The 15354-nt window shown below is 34.7% G+C and overlaps 1 protein-coding gene across 1 annotated transcript; it reads left to right on the plus strand.

Moving 5' to 3' along the window:
• Window positions 1-13112: 13112 nt before the first annotated feature.
• Window positions 13113-15063, plus strand: LOC131825153 (exportin-7-like). Its single transcript, XM_059164235.1, is given in 1 exon segment — window positions 13113-15063. A coding segment is annotated over 1 exon segment (1929 nt). The 5' UTR covers window positions 13113-13134.
• The last annotated feature ends 291 nt before the right edge of the window (window positions 15064-15354 follow it).

The following is a 15354-nucleotide window of genomic DNA, read 5'->3' on the forward strand; positions in this document are numbered from 1 at the left end:
TGTCATGGTTCTCCTTGAAACCTGAACGAAAAAGCAAACTCCTTTCAGTGGCATAAGGGGTATTGCATATTCAGTCCTTCACATCTCCTTAGTGACTGTCCTCCCACACAGGAGACATTCTTGATTTTTATGCTATTTTATTGTTCCAGGTATATGACTCAGGGTAGTACATGTCCTCTCTGATTATGCAATAAATGTTAAATAGCATTGACAGACCTATAAGTAATTGTAATAATTTATATCAACCTATTGATGTCCTACTTCTTGAGAGAAGTGAGTTATCTTTTAAAAAATGATGAATAAAATATTGCAGTGTCTTAAATCACAGGAAGTTATTACTAAATGGAAAAACAATTTATTCTTTCTCCTCTCACTTTTCCAGTTTCCATGTTTTGCTGAGTATCATTCCCTGGGGGAAGAGCAATACTAAAAGCAAGAAAAGTTTTCATTCTCAACTTTTTCTAAAATATCCACTACTGAAGCAAAGTTATGCAAAGAAGAAATATAAAACCCTTGATGAGAAATGTAGAATTAATAACTCAGAAATTTTCATGTACTTTCTACTAAATGATATCTATCTGAGATGATAAATTAACAAATATATTCTCATATTGAAATAAAGATGTATGGGGAAATCCATATTTCCTATGAATAATATTTTGGCAAACCAATAGAATTGAATGTATTCTAGCCCCCTTAAATTTTTAAAATTCAAGTGATAAATGTTTAGGAGATGGTAATAATGGTTCTAGACATATCTGAAGGATTATTAAGTGCATCAGTAAAATGCCATATTCCAAGGCATACCAAGATCATCCTAAAATTATAGTAGATAACAAATTATCTTAAATAGATAAGAGTTTAACATGTAAAAAGTAAAAAGAAATTGTGTAACTTGATGGACCAATTTTATATTAGTTGAAATCTGAATAGAGAATGGCATAAGGGACACCTGGGTAGCTCAGTTGGTTGAGCAACTGCATTTGGCTCAGGTCATTGTCCTGGAGTCCCAGGATCCAGTTTCACATCAGGCTCCCTGCTTGGCGGGGAGTCTGCTTCTCTCTCTGACACTCCCCTTCTCCTGCTCTCTCTATCTCTCATTCTCTTTCAAATAAACAAACAAACAAATAAATAAATAAATAAATATCTTTAAAAGAAAGAATGGCATAAAAAAAAGAAAGTATAAAACATTAAACAAAAGAGGATTCATTTAAAAATAACAAGTAGCCATTTGAAAGTGAAGTCGAAAACTCAGAACTGTCAAGTGATCGATGTCACTTTATTTTGTTTTTCACTCACATTACCATATCAGGATACTTGAAGTAGTGTCTTAAAATATCTTCATGATCAGAAATGTACCACCTTTTGCTTTGGGGCTTAGTAAGTTTATTACACTATAGTAACTGCGTGTCAACCTCTTAGGGTCTGACAGGTTTTACTAGTCCAACTTAAACTTTAGCACGAAAAATGTATTTTTTCCTTTGGTTGTGCGATTATAGTATGCTTAGCCAAGTCCATCACTCAAGACAAAGGCTAACTAAGAAATTAGACAAAAATTGGTACTCACATTCCATTTTTTATTAAATGTAATTTGGTTTAAAAAATGGCACTAAAGAACCAGCATAGATAATGTTTTCACCAAGGAGGATTAACCTGGAAAACTTTCAGCGGTGTGACAAAATGACCAATTGTTAAAAATCAGACAGGTAAGGACATTTGTTGTGGAGGACAGAGTGGAGAGCCTACCCATTCTGACTATGACAGAACAGCTTGTAACAGACTCAAATGCTTACTGAAAAGCACTGTTAGACTGGACTAACTATATAAAACCCCCTTTTAAAGACACTGGAGAGAGGCCAGTGTAAACCAGGATTGGCAAAGATAAAATTCCTGTGAGTAGACAGACACTTACAGGAGAGCTATACATTCACCCTGTTTTGGTTTCCTTGAGGACAATTGCCAATTCATAGAGGGCATAGAATGCTAAGATTAAAAGTGAGTAAGGAGGATAAAAATACAGGAGTCGATGTTTAGAGCTGCCAAAGTGGCTGAAGTTGGGTAAAATCCCAGAGATGGAAAAATTCCATGGACTTGAGTCAGTGTACTACCCTGAATCTATATAAGGCAGCTAAGAATTGTTATCTGAAGGGTCTGTTTCCTTGAGAGTGACTTTGAAATTCTGGTGAAGGAGGAGGGCTAGCACCTGACATAGACAATGACAAGGTAAGTCTATGAGCTGCTTAATGCATCTGGATCTATGTTGGGAAACAGTACTTATGGCATATTTAGGGAAAGATTATGCTTACACCTATATATAGCCAACACGATTCTGGCATCTCAAGTATTAAGCATTTTTGCCATGAATATTGGACTTCCAAAAATATAAACCTTCTTCATGGCAGAGGTACAGTTTCTTTAAGCAACTTCAATGGGAGGAACCATTGCAACATGGAACCTGAGTAAGAGATGAAGGATAATATAGAAATCATATGCTGATGGATCTCTGAATATATGCATGTACTCTCTAGCAGTTTCCAAGTAATAACTGGGGAATTTTTTGAGAAAGTCTGCTTGGTGTGATGTGTGCTTATGTGTGTGTGTGTACAAACACCAAGACTGGAAGCTATCCTACTGTGGTTATGATTAAAGATGTGATTTAAATCCTGGTCACACATGGACATTCTGGCTAGACTGCAAGCATGGATTACTTCAGACCTCTTCAGAAGTCAGTAAGTAAAGAGTAATACAAATGCAGGCAAATACCTATTGCTATTGCTTTCACATAAATCTCCACAAATCTTAGATAAGCTAACATGTGGTTGTTACTAAAACCACTAAAAGACGTCTATCATCACAAGAGAAATTAATAATATTAAAACAAAACAAAACAGAACAATGGTCTGGTTTGATTTCTTACCATATAACTTAAAAATAAACAGGCATGGAAACTTAAGAAAGTATTCTAATCTTGTAGAGAAAGGAAATTCAGATTCTGAGATTATAGGCATTGGGCGCATGTATACATCTCAGTGAAAAGGTCCTTAGTTTTCATGAACAGGTGTTCTTTCATTGATCCCCAGCCACCGAAAAGCTAAAAATCTTTTGTGAAGATAAAATAGTCCTGAACTAAGATTTGGGAAACAAAAATTCTAGTTTGAGTAAATCAGTTAACCTATTGGCCCTTATCAGAATAAGGAAGTTGAACTAATTTCTTACTATGGAAGTTTCCACCTGGGACAGTCTTTGATTTTCTTTTTGTTTTTACAGACAGTGTATTATTTTTGCAATAACTTCACTAAGAACAAGAAAATGGCAAAGTCCTTGTTCTAATCAGCAGCTTATACTTCTTTGTAGCTTCACTGATTTCTAAATGGAAAGAAGAAAGGATTAATAGCCAACCTTGTGAAGTTAACATTTGACATGACTTCCCGTTAATTATTCTTTAGCAGGTCATTTTTCCCCCCTGAGTCTGTACTTTACAGGTAATACTATAAGCATTTTGGAAAACAAAACAAAACAAACAAACAAAATAAAAACAAAACAAAAATGCTAGATTTTTCACATTTTGTGTTCCATCATACTATATTAGAGGTAGAGTAACTCCTCATTTAAATGGCATAACTGAGAATTAACTTGATCTGCGTAGGTGAAAACAGTTCTCAGGGCACAAGCTTTAGCGTATGAGCTTATGATATCCCTTTTGATGGCTTAGAGGTCTATCTCACTCCCTGGTTTAATACTATCTTCTGAATAATGAAATTTATTAGAAACTGGTGCCTGGGTGGTTCAATCAGTTAAGCCCCTGCCTTCAGTTCAGGTCATGATCCCAGGACCCTGGGATCCAGCCCTGCATCAGGCACCATGCTTAGCCGGGAGCCTTCTTCTCCCTCTCCCTCTGCTCCTTCCCCTGCTCATTCTCTCTCACTCTCTCTCACTTTCAAATAAATAAATAAATAAATAAATAAATAAATAAATAAAATCTTTAAAAAAAAAGAAGGAAAGAAAATGTGTTACACTAACTGGCACCATTGGATGGAGATATTTCTTGCCTTGAAAGAGTATAACATAATTTCAAAAAAAAGTGATTTTGAATAAAGAGAATAGACATAATTTTACTTAATACTAAAAGATTTTCAGGCTTGCAAGGAAGATTTTTCCAGTCAAAGAGCTATATGTTCATTATCATTGTTTTAGCAGAAATCCCAACCATAAGAACCTAACTCTAAGAGATTCCTTTTTTTTTTCCTTAAAATATTCCTTCTTTTCCCTGCTTTTAAAACTTGTATAAAAGGGGGAAAATCCCTTTTAAAAGATGGTGCCGAAAGCTAAGAAGGGAGACTCTGCCCCTCCCAAAGCCAAAGCCAAAGCAAAGGCTTTGAAGGCCAAGAAAGCAGTGCTGAAAAGTGTCCACAGTTTAAAAAAAAAAGAGAAGATCCACATATCACCTAAGTTCTGAGGACCCAAGACTCTGCGTCTCTGAAGGCAGCCCAAATACCCTCGAAAGAGCGCCCCCAGGAGAAACAAGCTTGATCACTATGCCATCATCAAGGTCCCCCTGACTACTGAGTCAGCCATGAAGAAAAGAGAGGACAACAACACACTTGTGTTCATTGTGGATGTCAAGGCCAACAAGCATCAGTTCAAACAGGCTGTGAAGAAGCTCTATGACATTGATGTAGCCAAGGTCAACACTTTAATCAGGCCTGATGGAGAGAAGAAGGCATACATTTGGCTGGCCCCTGACTATGATGATTTGGATGTTGCCAACAAAATTGGGATCATCTAAACTGAGTCCAGCTGGCTAAATCTAAATACAGGTTTTTTGTGTTTTGTTTTCTTTTTTTTTTTAATGATAAAAAAACAAAACAAAAAACATATATAAAAGGAAAGTTTGGCCTAGATCCAGAAATTAGTGGAGAAATCATCCTTGGATAGCTAGTAGTAGATAGCATAATTTATAATCTGGTATCTTTAAATTTCACGTGTAAATGAAGTGGTGAGATTTGGAACATAGACTGAAGACATCATGAAATTGCCATATAGAGGAAACATCTAATCCACAGAAATACAGCAAGAAGCTATGACTATATTACTATCACCCAAAAAGCATGTAAATAATGGCTTTAAAATTCCATAGGGAATTCTGTAATACATTTTATACAAATGTGAAGGGATGATGTAAAATGGAACTTGTAGTATTATCACCTATTTAGAAAAAAAATATTTTTCCTTTAATGAAAAATATGTATTTCAACTCTAACACACTTTTAAATCCATGAAACTGTAATCTACCTTGGAAATCTATCTGAAATAAATGATTTGAAAAGTGAACTACTAATTTCATTATGTTAGAGGGATATTAATGTAGTAGAAAAGTAACCTTACAAAAATTTGAATTTACTGTAAATTATCACTGATTTTTTGAGAAACAAAGACTACATTTATATTATAAATAAATGATTTTGTATAGTATATTTAGCATATAGTATATTTCCTTTCTATTTAATTAATATACTGTGATAAATTTGTGAAGAATGAAATCACATGTTTAAGTTATGCTTCAAATAATTAAATTAAAACATTTAAATAATTTAACATTTTATGCTTCAAATAAATAAATTTGAAACTATAAAAATTATTTTCTTGATGTGTAGTAAATCTTTTGTTTTCAGATGCAAATCTGATATTTCATTCCTTCATAAAAATCTTTAAACTTTACTCAGAAATAATTAGATTTCTAAGAATTATTTTTGGTAAGTCTCTTATCTCTTTTCTTACTTATGATATACATACTTTTCCAGTAGATATAATTAAGAATAGAAATAAAATATAAGTTGATTATAGTGGTGCAAGGTAGAGTTACATTATTATGGATTGGTAGAGTCAGAGAATATTTAGTGCAGAAAATAGTTAAGCTTACCTTAAAGCAAGGGATTTATCAGGTCTGAGAATTCTGTCCTGGAAAGGAGAAGTAGGATATGGAAATTAGTACAACATACATAGATAGGAACAAAACAAGGATTTATATAGAAAAGAACAGAGGTAGAAGGTGAACAGATGCTATTAGTTTTTAGTGGAAAGATAAACTTGTTTAGGCTTTATGTAGAAGAAAATAGAGAGTCAGTATGTCTGATTGTTACTTTTTAATACTGGATAAGGACATGATGTTGATGCTATTTTCGGAAGGTTAATCTTAGAACAATATTCAGGCTGATGCTGAGAAAGGAAAAACAATCACGAGAAAATACTGGGGAAAATCCATTTTAATAACTCTAATGTAAGAACAAGAGCACCTGGTTTCTGTACAGATAAAATACTGATAAGGGGGTGGCAAACCAAAGGCTGAACAATGTTCAGGCCTGGTCAGAGACTATGGGGAGGTGTATTGTTTGTAGAGGACTTGAAAACAAAAAGTAAAACTGAATAACATTTTTTCTGCTTCTGATGTCAGGGATAAGATATTTATCATCTATATGCTTAACAATTGCCATTGTTACTAAAGAGTTTCAATCATATGTATGCAAGTTTTAACTCAGCACATTTTAATTACATTTTCTTTAATGAACATTGTGCCTGCAGAGATATTAATAAAAAGAGCTCCAAGTTGTGAAATCATCTCCCATTACATGTGCCTCAGCTACATCAGTCCATTTCAAGACTCAGTTCAAGAGAATTTAGACTCTTTGGACTCATTGCAGATAGAGTTTGTGTTTCAAGACATATAGTATTAGATACGTCTTTAATGATACGCAACAAGTTGGAAATAAACAGAGGAGATACAGTGATTTTTAAAATGAAGACACAGAATTTGAGTTATTTTATTTCTGTGGTATTTACTTATTAATTTGCATATTTTCACATAACATGGTTAGACATGTTAGATCAATAAAACAAAATATTCACTTTTTTTCCTGGTCATCATTATTATCTGTTCTATTTTAGAATAATAACTTTCCTGCCTAAAAATGCTGGGTGTTAAAAAATAAACCAGTTCAGGTGTCAAATATACTAAGTATACTATAGAAGTAAAATAACAATAGAGGCTTTTGTAGGTCTGTCAATGAGATAAATGAATTTAAATCATCAAAGGATTTCTGTGGTTCTTATTTAGAGACTGGGAATATTAAATATAATAAAGAATTTAGAAAAAAGAAACGATTAGTTTTTGAGAAGAAAAATGGGGAGAAACAATAGGGAGTTTGGGTCTTTGTATATTTGATTTGATATAGTGATGGCTACTCTGAGGGGATAGAACATATACTTTATAAATCCAACTATACATGTATATTATAGAACTTGCTGCATGTTGCATTAAGTGATTTGTTGAAACGTTTATTTCTTTGGACTTATTGTGAACTTAGGGAAAAAAACTGAACTTAGCAAAAAGCATGACACAGATCAGCCACTCAAAAGCACTCACAGATTAAGCACATGAATTCATGTGGATCAGTATCAGTACTGAAAATAGATGAGCTGTGAGGACCAGAATGTGTATTTTACAATGAAATATTCCTTTCCCATGGGCTAACCAGTGTCAATTTAATTTTTTTATTTTATTAATAAAAACTGTATATATTTAAGGTATACAGCACAATTCTTTAATACACAAAACATAGTGAAATGATTACTCAGTCAATCTAATTAATTTATTCATCCCCTCACATAGTTATCTTTGTGTGTATGTTTCAACACCTGAAATCTAGTCTTTTAGCAAGTTTCCTGTATACATATAGAATTATTACCTATAGTCACCATGCTGTACATTAGATCTCTTCACATAATTGCAACTTTGATCCCTCTGACCAATATTGTCCATTTTCCCCACCCCATTGCCTCTGGGAAACATTGTTATTTTCCCTGCTTCTATGAATTCAAGGTTTTAAGATTCCTTGTGTAAATGAGATAGATCATGCAGTGTTTTTCTCTGTCTTAATGTTTTAGCAGAATGTCTTCCGGATTCATCCATGTTGCCACAAGTAGCAGGATCTATATCTATATCATCATCTATAATTTATATCTATATCTATATCTACATCTATATCTATATCTATATCTATCTATCTGTCTGCCAACAGACAGGTTGTTCCCATTTCTTGGCTATTATGCATAATGCTGCAGTGAATTTAGGAGCGCATATATCTCCCTGAGGTATTGATTTACTTTCCTTTGCCCAGGAGTGGGATTGTTAGATCCTGTGGTAGTTCTGTGTGAAATTTTTGAGGAAACTCTATACTGTTTTCCATAATGGTTATACCAATTTACATTTCCCATAGTAGTATGAAAGTGTTTTCTCCACATCTTTGCCAACTGTCCTTATTGATTATAACTCTCCTTATTGATCTCCTATCTTATTGATAATAACCATCCTAACAGATGTGGGATGATACCTCATTATGGTTTTGATTTGCATTTCTTGATGATATTGAGCTAATGATATTGAGCTAATGATATTAAGCATCATTTTATATACATGCTGGCTATTTATATGTCTTATTTTAAAAAATTTTTATTCGGGTCTGTGCCCTGTGTGAGACTGATAATTCACAGACCTGTACCTCTGAAACAAGTAATACATTATATATTCATAAAAAAATTAAAATAAACCTTTAAACCTAATGATGATGATGATGATGATGATGATGGAATTAGGTTATATGAGTTACTTATATATTTTATATATTAACCCCTTATCAGATATATGGCTTGCAGTATGTTTTCCCAGTCTGTAGATTGCCTTTTCATTTTGTTGATTCTTTCCTTTCTGTGCAGAAGGTTTTCCATTTGATGTACTCTCATTTGTTTATTGTTTTCTTTTGTTTTTCAGCTTTTGGTGTCCTATCCCAAAAATTATTGCTGAAGTCAATGCTGAGGAAATTTTTTCTTATGTTTTCTTCTAGGAGTTTTATAGTTGCATGTTTTACATTTAAGCCTTAAATCTATTTTATGTATAGTGAATGATAAAGTCTGATTTTATTCTTCTGGATGTGTCTACCAGTTTTCCCAACTCCATTTATTGAAGAGACTATTATTTCCCCATTTCGTATACTTAGGTTTATTTCTGGGCTCTTGATTCTGTTCCTGTCATCTATGTGTTTACCTGTTATGCAAGTATCATTCTGTTTTGATCACAATTGCTTGTTATTTCTCAAGATGACTTTGTCTATATGGGGTCTTTTGTGGTTCCAATGAATTCTAGAATTGTCTTTTTCATGTTTGTGAAAAATACCATTGCAATTTTGGTTGGGATTATATTGAATCCGTATATTACTTTGAGTAGTATAGAGATTTTAACAGTATGAATTTTTCCAATCCATGGACATAAAATATCTTTCTACTTATTCTTGTATATTATAATTTCTTTCTTTGTTGTTTTACTTTATTTTTTTTTTTTAAGCGTATAGATCTTCCCCCTCCTTGGTTAAATCTATTCCTAAGTATTTTTTTAATGCTATCAGGAATAGAATCATTTTCTTGATTTCCTTTTCAGATAGACTGGTGTCAGTGTAAAGAAATACAACTATCTTTTTATATGTAGATTTTGTGTCCTGAAACTCTATTGAACCTGTTTATAAGTTTCAACAGTTCTTTATGGAGTTTAGGATTTCTGTAAACAGAGATTTTTTTATCTTATTTTTTTCTATTCAGATGTTTTTTATTTCTTATTTTTGTTTGATTGTTTTTGTTAGTACTTCTAGTACCATGAAGAATAAATGTGACAAAAGTGGGCATCTTAACCTTGTACCAGATCTGAGAGGAAAAGGTTTAAGTTTTTCCCCATTGATTATACTTGCTATGAACTTTTCATAAGTGTCTTTGATTACTAAAGTAACCTCCTTCTAAATCATATTTTGAGAGTTTTTATCATAAATGGATGTTGAACTTTGTTGATGCTTTTTTGCATCTATTGAGATGATCATATATTTTTTATCTTTCTTTTAATATATATCACATTGATTATTAGACAAAACTTGCATCTCGACAATAACTCCCATTTAATCATAGTGTGTATGATTTTTTGATGTGTTGTTAAATTTGGTTTGCTAGCATTTTATTGAGGATTTTTGTAGCTAGAGTCATCAAAGATAATAGCCTGTGCATTTATTTTCTTAGGATTCCTTGTCTGGTATTGGTATCTGAATGATGCTGGACTCATGAGATGAGTCTGAAATTATTCCCATTACTTTTACTTTTTGGAAGAGCTTAAAAAAGATTAATATTAATTCTTCTTTGAATGTTGAGTGGGATACAACTGGAAGCCATCTGGACCTAGGCTTTTCTATCTGGGGAAATTTTTTTTTTTTATTACTACTTAAATTTCTTTATTTGATATGGGTCTATTCAGGTTTTCAATTTCTTCTGGTTTTACTCTTGGTAGGTTGTATGCTTCTATGAATTCTCCATTTCTTCGAGATTATTCAAATTCTGCATGGCTAGACTCATCCCAGTACTTATCTTTAGCTTACATCTTACTTTCTCAAAGAAGTTCTCTGAAAATATAACTAAATTTTTCCCAGTCACCATCTACTGGTTTACTTTCTATATTTATCTTCAGTAAAATTCAGTTGACATTAGTTGAAATTATGTGAGATAATAATAATAAATTATGTGAAATAAATAAATAATGAAATTAGTTGAAATTATGTTGAAATTTTCTTACATATTTACACTCATTAGAATACCAGGTTCCATTTTTTCCCTGTCCTGTTCACTTTTGTATTAAAAATAGTAGTATAATATTTAGCATATATTTTTAGAAGGAATGCATAAGGAAATAAATTTTTATATAAATATTTAAAGAAACAATGATTATGGGATGCCTGGGTGGTTCAGTAGGTTAAAGCCTCTGCCTTCGGCTCAGGTCATGATCCCAGGATCTGATGGAGCCCCACATCAGTCTCTCTGCTCACTGTCCTCGGTGGGGAGCCTGCATCTTCCTCTCTCTTTCTCTCTCTGCCTACTTGTGATCTCTGCCTATTAAATAAATAATAAGAAATCTTAAAAAAAAAAGGAACAAACAATGATTATTAGTACCTTACAAAAGTTTTTCAATTACTGTCACTTTTTAAAGCAGTAAACATTGTGTGAACTTTAGTAATTATTTGAACACTAGAAGGACTACAATGGAGTTTAGCAATCAGATTCTTTACTTCTTGTGTGAAAGCTTCAGGTGGTGCCTTATAATTTACAAAAAAGTTTTGTGGATTATTGCATTAATAATTAAACATATGGTATTTCATACCATGTGCCTTACAATATAGAAAGTATGCATATTATTGTGGTATGCATATTATGCATATTATGCATACCACATAAGTATGCCACAAGTATGTATATTATGCATTATATTGTGGAAGAGTAGATATAGACACTATGGAAGAAATATAGTATCCCTCTTTATTTAGTCTGAGAAACTAGAACAATGAAACTGCTCTAGAGGAACCCAAAATTCAGGAAAGCTTATTGGTAGTGACTTAGAATAGTAAGTTGTTTTTTATGTATCACTACCATCACAAAAGAAACATAGAGCTTCTTTTAGTTTTGATGTTTAGATACTTGTTTCATTTAAATTATTTGTATTACTTAATGACTTTGGTAAAATTATTCATAAAAATTATCTGTAAAAGACTCAAGATCATGGTTACTTCTCAGGAAGAGAAGTTTTTTCTAGATATTATACACATACTATTTGTATATTGTGGGTACCTTATTGCAGAGAATGAGTTTTATATAAAGATTTAAAGATTCTGGGGCATCTGGGTGGCTCAGATGGTTAAGCATCTGCCTTTACCTCAGGTCATGATCTGCAGGTCCTAGGATAGAACCCCATGTTGGGCTCTCAGCTCATCCGGGAGTCTGCTCTGCTTCTCCTCCTGTTTGTGCTCTTTCTCTCTCTCTCAAATGAATAAATAAAATCTAAAATATATATATATATATATATATATATATATATATATATATATTTATTTAAATATTCTGAAGAAAAATACAAATGCCTTCCATTAAGTTTTCATATGTATATTTTTTCCATTTACTTCTACCATATCCATGTTTCCTCTACAAAGATTGCTCTATGTCAATATCTACTTAAACTAATATGATTTAGAATCAAATGAATTACATAAACATTAATCTATGTATAGATGGTAGCTAGAATCAAGATCAAGGCTTTTCTATGACCCAGGCAGGACCATCATGAAACAATTTTGTTTTCTGGTAAACATGACCCATTATGCAGCTACTTGCCCACCACTTAATGTTTCCTTTTCTGTTTTGGCTGTAGCTCAAGTGAAAAATCAAACATGTCTCTTTATTTAATTTTCCTTTCAGTCAGTCTGTCAAACTGAGAAGACAAGGAAAAAAACAAAGAAAAAAATGCAGTATATTTTGATAGTTCTCCTTAGAATGGACATGACACCTGTCTAATTATAAGACATTGAAATGCAGTAAAGTCCTTAAACAGACAGCCATCCTGTCTATTCTTGACAACCTTATAGTGCCCTTTCTATCACACTGAGCATAAAGTAAAACTTCACAAATATGACCTTATTGATTTGGAATTTGTTAAGACTAAGGCAGAAGAAACACAGTTGCTTATTTTTACTTTGTTTTAATTTTTTTAAATTTTAGGATATTTTATTAAGGATCCAGTAATATTTCTTTTTCTTTTCTTTTCTTTCTTTGTTTCTTTTCTTTTTTTTCTTTCTTTCTTTTTTTTTTTTTAAAGAAAACATTGTTTTAAAATGTTGCAGGAGGGATGCCTGGGTGGCTCAGTGGTTAAGCCTCTGCCTTTGACTCAAGTCATGATCCCAGAGTCCTGGGATAGAGCCCCACACAGGGCTCTCTGCTCAGTGGGGACCTGCTTCCCCCTTTCTCTCTGCATGCTTGTGATCTCTCTCTACTGTCAAATAAATAAAATCTTTTAAAAAAGAAAATATGGTTGTAATTAATAAACTGAGGGGAAATATCAACAGAGAAATAGAAATAATTTAAAAAAAAAGATGGGAATGATACATATACAAAATATAATAACTGAATGAAAATTCATTGGATGGGATCAACAGCATATTAGAGACAGCAAAGGAGTTGCTGAATTAAAAATTACTTAAGGCCGGAGAGGAGCATGAATGGAGCAAAATGGCGGATCATGTGCAGAGCCTGGCCCAACTAGAGAATCTGTGCAAACAGCTTTATGAGACAACAGACACAACCACTCGACTCCAGGCAGAGAAAGCCTTGGTTGAATTCACCAATAGCCCTGATTGCCTGAGCAAGTGCCAGCTACTCCTAGAAAGAGGAAGTTCCTCTTACTCCCAGTTACTGGCAGCTACATGCCTTACAAAGCTTGTATCACGTACAAACAACCCTCTACCATTGGAGCAACACATAGATATTCGGAACTATGTCCTCAACTACCTTGCCACTCGGCCAAAGTTGGCTACTTTTGTGACACAAGCACTTATTCAGTTATATGCCAGAATCACAAAACTGGGCGGGTTTGACTGTCAGAAGGATGACTACGTCTTCAGAAATGCAATCACAGACGTCACAAGGTTCTTACAGGATAGTGTTGAGTACTGCATCATTGGCGTCACAATTTTATCTCAGCTAACCAATGAAAGTAATCAAGCCGACACCACGCATCCTTTAACCAAGCACAGAAAAATAGCCTCTTCTTTCTGAGATTCATCGTTATTTGATATCTTCACACTTTCCTGCAATTTACTAAAACAGGCTTCAGGAAAGAATCTAAACTTGAATGATGAAAGTCAGCATGGCTTACTCATGCAACTGCTCAAACTCACTCATAACTGCCTAAACTTTGATTTCATCGGCACTTCTACTGATGAGTCCTCAGATGACCTGTGCACAGTACAGATTCCCACCGGCTGGAGATCAGCGTTCTTAGATTCTTCAACTCTGCAGCTGTTTTTTGACCTGTATCATTCCATCCCTCCTTCATTTTCACCTCTGGTACTATCCTGCTTAGTACAGATTGCCTCAGTCAGAAGATCCCTGTTTAACAATGCAGAGAGGGCCAAGTTTCTCTCACATCTTGTTGATGGTGTTAAGCGAATACTGGAAAACCCACAGAGCTTATCAGACCCAAACAATTACCATGAGTTTTGCAGACTGCTGGCCCGATTGAAGAGTAACTATCAACTGGGAGAATTAGTAAAGGTGGAAAACTACCCTGAGGTCATCCGATTGATAGCTAACTTCACAGTGACCAGCCTACAGCACTGGGAATTTGCCCCAAATAGTGTGCACTATCTCCTGAGCCTTTGGCAACGGCTGGCAGCCTCTGTGCCATACGTGAAAGCCACAGAGCCCCACATGCTGGAAACTTATACTCCTGAGGTCACCAAAGCCTATATCACATCCCGTTTGGAATCTGTGCACATCATCCTGAGGGATGGCCTGGAAGACCCTCTGGAGGATACCGGCCTGGTGCAGCAGCAGCTGGACCAGCTGTCCACCATCGGGCATTGTGAGTATGAGAAGACATGTGCACTCCTCGTGCAGTTGTTTGACCAGTTCGCCCAGTCCTATCAGGAGCTGCTGCAGAGTGCTAGTGCCAGCCCGATGGATATCGTGGTGCAGGAAGGATGGCTGACGTGGCTGGTTTACATCATTGGCGCAGTGATCGGTGGCCAGGTTTCCTTTGCCAGCACTGACGAGCAAGATGCTATGGATGGCGAGCTCGTCTGTCGGGTGCTCTAGCTGATGAACCTAACAGATTCTCGCCTGGCTCAAGCGGGTAATGAGAAGCTAGAATTGGCCATGCTGAGCTTTTTTGAACAGTTTCGTAAGATCTACATTGGGGACCAGGTGCAAAAATCCTCTAAGCTGTACTGCCGATTCTCAGAAGTTCTGTGCTTGAATGATGAGACCATGGTCCTGAGCGTCTTCATAGGAAAAATCATCACCAACCTGAAGTACTGGGGCCGCTGTGAACCGATCACTTCTAAGACACTACAGCTTCTCAATGACCTCTCCATTGGATATACTTTTTCCAAGCTGGCTTCTCTGCACAGCAGGAACTGTGGCTTGCCACATTCTTAGAAATCATGGCCTCCTACTCTTTCCACTTTCATTTAGTTTTTATGTGTGCTCAGGTATCCTGCATTCTCCTGGGAGCCAAAGGCAGCACCCATACAGAATCGAGGGATAATTTCAGATGCCAAATGTGAGCCACCCCACGACAGTTTCTACAGATTTCTCCCTGGTTATCTCTAAGATCCAGCAGATCAGTATACACTCCGTAGCCAATATTTTTGCATCCTCCCTGATGCAGAGTCCATCTTGATTATTTGTCAGCCTTTTGGTAGAAGCCACCTGATTACAAGCTCTGCA

The sequence above is a fragment of the Mustela lutreola genome, chromosome 1 (genome assembly GCF_030435805.1).
Source record: "Mustela lutreola isolate mMusLut2 chromosome 1, mMusLut2.pri, whole genome shotgun sequence".
In the NCBI taxonomy this organism is placed as follows: domain Eukaryota; kingdom Metazoa; phylum Chordata; class Mammalia; order Carnivora; family Mustelidae; genus Mustela; species Mustela lutreola.